Consider the following 8,751-nt stretch of genomic DNA (forward strand, 5'->3'; position numbering starts at 1 on the left):
AATAAAACCAACATTTAAAATAATAGCATTCGAAATACCAATTTATTGAATCCATTTCTCGAGCTCTGGTCTCTAATAGTCCTTTACAATCCCTAAGCTTCTTCTTTCAAAAGCAGATCGACAATAGTGCAAACTCTGTTCGTTATACATAACTCGGGATGTAAAAGAAAAACCTCAATAATCTCCAGATCTGAGATTTCACTCCTCCCACCTACAACTCTAAATCCCTATTACAAAAGTGTTTTTAGAATTCCGAATTGCAAAGGAGAGTCGCCCTTATTACATTCTGCAACCTGCTATTTATAATTTTTCAAAAGAATTCTTGAGATAAAGTTTGTTGAAGAAAAATTTGCGCAATCCAATTTTATTTGCTCAAAATTCCCATCTTTAATTGCTGGAGCATTCTCACTGATTGAGATTTTTTTCTCCATATATCTTCTACTATTTTCATGCAAAAAGAAATCAAAATGAATTAAAATGTAACAATAAAATCAAAATACCATTTTTGGCATTAAAACAAATCTAATAAAAAATCATTGAAAATAAAATATAAGCTCTCTATTGATGTCTGGGATAGTTTAATTGGCCAAAGATATTATTGATGAGTGAATCTGCAATTAGAAGAAGCTTAGGACAAATGAAAATGCGGAAAATAACTCAGAGAATTGATTTTGTTTAAGAAATTCGGAGCTTGATCTTCTGCATGATTTTTGATTCAATTAATGATCAAATCTATTAGTGAAACCTCCTCAGAAATATTCTCATTGATTTTATCTTTCCAATGAGTTATCTTGGGCCTCATTTGACCAATTATAACTCAATCTATGAGCTTCCAAAGTTGATGAGTCAAATCTAGCATAATTCTAGAAATTCTGTTGCTGGGCTAAAAATCATAATTTTTAATTAGAAATTTAATCCTAGATTAGATTCTAATTATCTAATAATTAATTCTAAATTAATTTTTTTTTCTAAATAAGACTGAGCTATTATATTACAGCAAGAACAAAAATTACATCAGCAGTATTACAACAGAGCCGAGGCCCTGTAAAACCTGTCGTAGGACAGACAGTAGACTCAGGAGTATTCATGTCCAGGATTACAAAAGATTGAAACCAGAGCGACATACATGAAACCGACACATGGACTGAAGCACATGGAGACTGAAACAACAGAAACACATGGAGTCTAAAACAACTGTAGATAACCGACACTGTAACAGAGAAGGACAGAGATACATAGTGACAAAGTGCAGACACATATAAGATAGCATAGGGAGCAGATAAAGAGAAAAATCCTTGCTGAGAAACCTGGAGCGCGAGCTGGGCGTACTATTCATCATCGGTTGTTTGCGGGTCGTCCTCCATCTTGCAACGGGGAGGCTGGTGGATGGCCTTACCAACGTTGCGCTGCACAGGTTCACTCGGGCCTGCTCCAGGATCTGGGGAGAGGCTGTCTTGAACAGGGCGCAGAATGTCAATGGCGGGAAGTTGCATGTCAACTGTGGGTGCTATCCCAGGAATCCGCGGAGGGCTGGCACGAGGAGCCTCATCATCACCCCATGGATTGCTGCAGTGCTCCACCGAAACCGTTACAAAGAAAGTGGAATTGGACAATGTACATGGAATGCGGTATCTTACCATTGGGTGCTCAGAGTGCCCACATTCCATTCGCTCTTGAAATTCCGCCGCTCTTCCTCTGCCCGGAGGCCGTCCCCTGGTTCGTCTGCGCTCAGAAGAAACTTCAATTGAGGAAGAGGGAGAAGGGGCATGCCTCTGAGACGGGGCTCTGCCACTATAGCTACCACGCCGACTGATTCCCCGTTGGCGTTCTCGCTGCATGCTGGAAATGTGCGGGTGGCAAGTATGCTCACGCGAATTGTCACTTTGAACCAGACTCCCAATCCTCAAACTAGACTGCGGGTAGCAAGTATGCAACACTGCCAATCTCCCAGTCTCGTTACCAGACTGCGGGTATGCCCCCAAATTGCCCAAATCTAAGGCCTCTAAACCATTACAGTCGCTCTCAGAACCTGAAGAGGAGCCGAAACAGTGAGCCTCCGCCACCTCCCTCAAGACCAGAACAGGAGCAAACGAGAAATGCGGAAGAATGTCCGAGAACCTCTGGCTTTGAAGCGCCATGTTCCGGTTCTCAAGGCGAGCAGTTAATGTCGAAGGGACGCTTCTGCCATGAGCCATATCCCTCCTCCTTAAATGCTGCGTGCTGTAACATTTAGGGCACGTCCTCCTGGTGTACGTGGCTTGTCCGGGCGGACACATGCCCTGCTGACAAGCCATAAGCCTTTCATAACTAACAACCACCCGCATCCGGGGGGGAGAGATCCTTTTGCACCAAGGTGATGCAGTCTTTTTTGAGTTGTTCATCTTCAACTATGTCCAGGGAGCCTGAAAAGTATGGTGAAGTCTGAGAAACTCCTTGGTTAGCCATTCTGTCGGCTACCTGATTTGCTGTTCTTCGCACATGCTGAAAGGTAATGCTATGTGGATTTTTGAGCTTCGCTTCCAAGGATTCCAACCTGCTTAGAAGTCTCCAGCTGGTTGCTACTTTGTCCGCTGTCGCCCCTGCTTGAATTTTCTTGGCTGCAGTGATTAGGATGAGAGAGTCGCCTTCCACCTCAAGTGGGAAGAAGTGTTGTTGCTCTGCTAAACAGATCCCTTGCCAAAGTCCTTCCATCTCCGCTACATTGTTAGTGTCTTTGCCTAGAGAGCCATAATAGATGTGCAGAGGTGCTCCTGTATGACTTCTGATGATTCCTCCGTAACCTGCCGGACCGGGATTACCCTTTGCTGCCCCATCAAAGTTGAGCTTGAAAGAGTTGAAAGCTGGTGGGGACCAGGAGGACGGGGAGGTGGAGCTGCGAGGGGGACGGGTAATGACCTTTGCAAAGGCTGAAAGGTCAAGATTCCATTCTTTAAAAATATCCCTTTCTTGTTGCGCTTCTGGCATGTCAGTGTCATACCAGGTTCTTATGGCTAAGGTTTCCTGGATATTTCTTTTGTAGATAAGCCACAGAGCGTCTGTTGTCCGGGAGGTGTTGTTGAAGATACGTGAGTTGCGCTCTTTCCAGAGAAGCCAGTACAGAAAACCTGGAATTAGACCCCATAAGGTATTGAGAAGTTGGCTTTTGAATGGGTTCTTGTCCCAGTTCCTAATATTGTCCGTTACATCCTCGCCTCTTGGTGCTGTTCTTTTATTGCATTTCTCCACTTTCTCCCAAAGCTGCTTTGCTAACGGACAGGTCTCCATTAGATGGCTGATTGTCTCAGTGTGAAGATTGCAATTCGGGCATCTAGAGGGCCCAATGAATCCCCGTTTTATCAAATTATCCCAAGTAAGAATGCGCCTTTTACTGAGCAGCCATAAGAAGGTTGAAATTTTAGGCCAAAGCCCTGGAAGCCAGACTCGTGCCCAAATTTGGTCTTGATCCCCTTGGGTGTCTGAATAGCGCAACTGATGTGCTTCTTTAGTGGTGAATGTGCCTTTGTGCTTGTGACCCCATCTGAGCTTATCCTGCTGGTTGGAGTAGCGAATTCTGCGTTGTGTGAGTTCCTGGTCCAAGTCTGAGTATGTTTCACCTTCCCAGTCCCTTTGCCAGCTGTTTGCGGGTCTCCATATTTGGTATTCTTGATGCTGCGTTTGTTGCCAGAATTGATGAACCTGAATGAGGTTTTCTTGCTGCATATACGATTGCCAGAGTGGCATCTGGAATAGATTTGCCAGTTTGGGGAGCTGCTGCCACGAATCCTCCCAGAACTTAGCTGACGTGCCAGAGTGGATTTCCCAAAAACTATGTTCCTGTATGAAGCGGCTGTGTATCTTAGCAGCATTCCAGATTGGAGAGCCTTGGGCGATGGAGTTAATTCTGATGAGATCGTGCCATTGACTTCCCATAGCATACTTTGCTTGCCATAAGCGTGCCCAAGGTGAATGAGGCTTGGAGAGCCAGTTCCACCACATCCGGGCTCCCATAGTGTTGTTACTTTGAAGTGGATCTCTAAGCCCTAGTCCGCCCTCTGTTTTGAGTTTGCACACTTCTTTCCAATTAACGAGGGCCCATTTTCGATTTCTGCCCGTGGAGCCCCATAGGAAGTTGCGCTGTAGGTTACGAATGGCTTTAAGGACCCATTTTGGAGCTGCCAGTGTGGAGAAGAGGTACAGCGGCATAGCTTGAAGGACAGACTTGATCAAGACCAATCTGCCTGCCATGTTGAGAGCACGAAAGGTCCACGAAGAGAGTTTTGATTCCAGCCTATCAAGGAGGGACCGCCATGAAGCGTGTTTAATAGCTGAGTCTGAGAGGGGTGCTCCAAGGTATTTAGATGGCAGATGGGAAATGGTGAATCCCAGGATTCTGGCAATATTCCTTTGTGTGGAGGGGGGGGTGTTGAAAAAGAAGAGTTGCGACTTTGAGGCATTGATGGAGGTGCCAGAGGCATCAGAGTAAAGGGAGAGGAGAGATTTAAACACTGAGGCTTCTTTTGAGGATGGATGGCCAAATAACATGGTGTCGTCCACGAATTGTTGATGGGACAGCGGATTGAGACCATGGATAGAAATACCTTTAAGCTTTTGAGAGGCAATAGCTGATTTGAGAAGTCTGCTGAGACCCTCTGCCATTAGAACAAAGAGAAAAGGAGAGAGAGGATCCCCTTGTCTTATGCCACGGGAGGGTCGAAAGGGAGAAGAGGGAGAGCCATTCAAAAGAACTGAGAAGCTGGGAGAGGTAATGAGATTCATGATCCACCTGGTCCATGTTGCACTGAATCCAAAGGCTAAAAGCATTTTTTGAATAAAATTCCAACTAAGCTTATCAAAAGCTTTGGAGAGGTCGAGTTTTAGAATCATACCTGGTTTCTTAAGGATCTTTAAAGAGTGTATAACCTCATTTGATAGTATGATTCCGTCCATAATCTGCCGTCCTTCCACATATCCTGTTTGTTCCGGAGATATGAGCAGGGGTAGGAGAGGTTTGAGCCTGTTTGCAATAACCTTTGAGATTAGCTTGTATATGACATTGCATAGTGCGATAGGTCTGAAGTTTTCCGGCCTGTTGGGTTCTTCACCTTTGGGAACCAGAGCTAGGAAGGTGGTATTGAGGGACGGGAGGATCCAGTGCATACTTCTGGATTCTTCAACAAGGTTCCAAACTTCATTTTTGATGAGGTCCCAGAATTCGTGGAAAAAATTGGCTGTAAAGCCATCAGGACCAGGCGCTTTTCCGTCCTTGAGTTGAGCCATGGCTTCTTCAACTTCTTGCAGGGTCGTGGGCTGGAGTAATCTGTTGTTGTGATCCTCAGTTATGATGCTTGGAATATGCTGCGTGATGGCCCGGATTGCTGCGTCCCTGTTCTCAATGGGTTCCGTTAAGATTTCCTTGAAATACCCTGTGAATTCCTTTTCCATGTCCTCATGCTCCTCAATTCTTTCGCCTTGTTGGTTGTTGATGAACGCGATATTATTGTGCATTCGCCTTTGAATGGTGGCCTTATGGAAGAATTTTGTATTCTTCTCCCCCTCTTTGAGCCAGTTGATTCTCGATTTTTGCCGCCAGAGTATTTCTTCTTGCTTCCTGCGCTCCTCGATTTGGTTCCAAAGTACCTGTTCCTGTTGTGCTTGTTCTTCTGTTCTGCCTTGGAGAATGAGATTTTGTTGGAGCTTGCGCATTTGCTGTTCTAATTGTGAGCGCTTCTCCTGAATGTTGCCAAAACTTGTGCGATTCCAAACTTTGAGGACATATTTCAGATTTTTCAGCTTTTGTTGGAATTGATACATTTTGGCTCCCTCTGGCGGAGTGTAGGCTGCCCAAGCATCGCTGACTACCTTCCTGAAAGTGGTATTTGTTAGCCAGAATGCTTCGAATCTGAAGGGTCTGTTGCATTGGTTGCCTGGTCTGGACCATTGTAGCAAAATTGGCCAGTGATCAGAACCGCTTTGGGGGAGGATGGAAGCATTGAAATCCCCTCCCAGATGGATTGCATTGTCAGAGAGAAGGAATCTGTCAAGTCGGGAGGCTATGTGATGAATGCCTCGTCGTTTGTTTGTCCAGGTGAAAATTCCATTGGAGGTAGGGATGTCCATAAGTTGATTGTTTTGAATGAATTCTTTGAGGCCTTCACTGTCACTGTCGAGCCTGATTCTGCCTCCCTGTTTCTCTGCCATGGAAGTTATTATGTTGAAGTCGCCGCCCCCGATCCATAGCGGGAATTGTCTGTTTTCATTGAGGATAGAGATCGTTTCCAGTAGTTCTAATTTTTGCTGAATTAATTGAGGAAAGTATACATTTGTGAGATGACCATGTATGCCGGTGCCTACGAGGTGGAATGAGGCTTGAATGAGATGGAGGGTGGCGTGGAAGTCATATAGAGTGATGATCTGTGGGTTCCATAAAATAGCTAAACCACCTGAGGCTCCGGAGGCATCTACAGAGATGGCCCTGCTTCCTGCCCAAACTTTGCCACGGATTCGTTCAATAGCATCAGTGTTGCTTTTGGTTTCTTGCAGAAAAACTATGGTTGGTTTTTCTTGTTGAATCAAATGTTTGATCATTCTGTGTTTTGAGGGACTGTTGAGTCCTCTCACATTCCAGGATATTAACTTCATGTAAACTGTGATTTGGGTTTGTAGAACTTTGTCAACTTAGGGAATCGCCCCGATTCCATAAGTATTTCACCTATTGCTATGGTGCGCTGTAGGTCTGTCTTTCTTCCCCTTTTCTTGAGATCCTTGAGTATCTTTTTTCCATCCCATAGACTGCCTCCCTGTATGCCCAGGCTTTTATTATGCTGCGCCTTGGCTAGGACTCCTTCCAGCTTGTCTATTTGCCAAGGTTGAATAGAGTTGTATTCTTTTTGTTTGCATGCCGCTTCAAGTGTGAAGATGTCTAATCCATCGATATTGACATCCGCCTGATCTTCTTCCATAACAGTAGTTTCACCTAGAACTTCCTCATCCGCTTCTTGCTGAAGACTGAGAGCCAGAGTAGCATCGGTTTCCATATCAGAGTCCTGCTGCTTATTATCCACTGAGGGTTTCTCTTTAGAGAAAGAGAGGGGACTGAATCTTGATACGGATTTACCTTTCTCCAAAGAAGGGCTTGGAGTGGGATTCATTGGAGCAGGGTCAGAGGGCTGCAAGGGATCTGAGTGAAGGAGGGAGGAAGAGGGCGAAGAGGGGTTGTGTGGGGGTTCAGAACTGGGATGATCATTTTTGTCATGCGGTGCAAGAACAGAGAATTTGTTCTGGTGGTCCGCTTTGAAAGTGTTTTCAATAACTGGCTGACTCTTTTTGGCATGCCTACGGCGGTTGGGGATTTTGATAAAACCTTCAGGGTCTTTATCAGAGACAACAGCAGCTGCTTTGGACTGGGAATTTAAAGGACAGTCACGGAATAGGTGGCCGTGCTCATGACACTTACGACAGCGAAAGGGAATGTGTTCATAATCTAAAGGTTGAGTCCATTCATAATCATCGTGATAGAGTTTTACCGTATCAGCGAGAGCTTTGGTCAGATGCATCTGGACGCAGATCCGGGCGTATGAGGTGTATTTGCGAGTTTTTGTCTCCGCTGCAACTCGGATGAAGGTGCCCAGTTTGTTGCCTATATCCGCCAGCGTTTCTTCTTTCCAGTACTCCGCTGGGAGGGAGTACATCCTGATCCAGACCGGTGCCCAGCTGAAATCTTCCTTATCGGGATTGAATCTGGGCTTCCATTCTGTGAGATAGAGGCCTGAAGAGTTGAAGAAGTACGGCCCTCCTTCGAATATCCGCACTCTGTCCTCCACACAGTGAAAGATTGCTGTAAAGAAGCCCTTTGGTCCTAGTTGCAGAGTTATTTGTCCTTTGGGCTTCCATTTTGAAGCTATCCAACCTTGTAAGGCTTTTTCCGTAGGCCAGAAGCCTAGAAACTTTCCTATGAGTGCATGATCTTGCATGTACTGAATTTCACCATTGATGCGGTGGCTGGGCAGGTCAACCTTGATGGGTTCAGCAGCTTTTGGGATACAAGTGGCTGAGGTTGCTTTTGGCTGAGTCGCCTTAGCTTTATCGTGGTTCTCTTTGTCAGCATCGTCTTCTCCTGTCGGGGCCGTATGAATCCTTGCCTCAGCCTTCCGATGTCCGTCTTGACCTGCATCTGGGCCTGCGTCAGAAGGGTGCAGAGGCTGTGTGAACTGGGTATTGTCAGAACTCGTGGAGTTTTTTGGAGGGGAAGCAGAGCTCTCCCCTCCGACCGCCATATCCATTGCTATCGACCAGCAGGGGAGCGGCGGCTGTAGCAGGGAAAACAGTCAGGGGCGGCGGCTGGTTAGGGTTTGGCTGCGATGAGCAGGAATTCGCATCAGAGCGATTTTTCCGTTGTAATTATTCTAAATTAATTTTTAACTAACTAATATATACAATTAATTCTAAATAATTATCATCTAATTTAGAAATTAATTAAATCACAAAATTAAATTAATATACAAATGATTTGAAAAAGTTAATTTAAATAAAATTAATATTATAATTCAAATTGTATTAAAATTGTAATAAACATTATAATTATAATATAATGATTATAATATAAAAAATATAAAAATTAATTTACAAACCATTTGAATCAATCCAAACCCAATTTATTCATCCACGTGAGTTTGTGGAGGGATACGGTGAGTGGAATGTGAGGTGGTGTGACGTGAAGGTGAGTGAGGTGGAGGTATGGGAGGCATAAGGGGTGAAACAAAAACATTAAACTAA

The 8,751-nt window shown here is 44.7% G+C and overlaps 1 protein-coding gene across 1 annotated transcript; it reads right to left on the reverse strand.

Annotated features, from left to right (window-relative positions):
- Window positions 1-4,883: 4,883 nt before the first annotated feature.
- Window positions 4,884-8,258, reverse strand: LOC149149228 (uncharacterized). Its single transcript, XM_089442419.1, has 5 exons — window positions 7,886-8,258; window positions 6,689-7,744; window positions 5,617-6,458; window positions 5,139-5,502; window positions 4,884-4,993 (listed from the first exon to the last, which is right to left on the reverse strand). The coding sequence occupies exons 1-5, from the start codon at window positions 8,256-8,258 to the stop codon at window positions 4,884-4,886; spliced, it is 2,745 nt and encodes a 914-aa protein (XP_089298545.1).
- Between the last annotated feature and the right edge of the window lie 493 nt (window positions 8,259-8,751).

The sequence above is a fragment of the Pinus tabuliformis genome, chromosome 9, assembly GCF_031772625.1.
Source record: "Pinus tabuliformis cultivar Carrire ecotype Pingquan chromosome 9, CPIR1, whole genome shotgun sequence".
Taxonomy (NCBI): Eukaryota; Viridiplantae; Streptophyta; class Pinopsida; order Pinales; family Pinaceae; genus Pinus; species Pinus tabuliformis.

Excerpts from the sequence above, each read along its gene's own strand:
- LOC149149228 (XM_089442419.1), bottom strand. The coding sequence starts at position 8,258 with ATGGATATGGCGGTCGGAGGGGAGAGCTCTGCTTCCCCTCCAAAAAAC. Across the intron at positions 7,745-7,885 it reads TACGGAAAAAGCCTTACAAG|GCCTCTATCTCACAGAATGG; the intron begins GTTGGATAGCTT and ends TCAACTCTTCAG. Across the intron at positions 4,994-5,138 it reads CCTTGTTGAAGAATCCAGAA|GCTCAAACCTCTCCTACCCC; the intron begins GTATGCACTGGA and ends TATTGCAAACAG.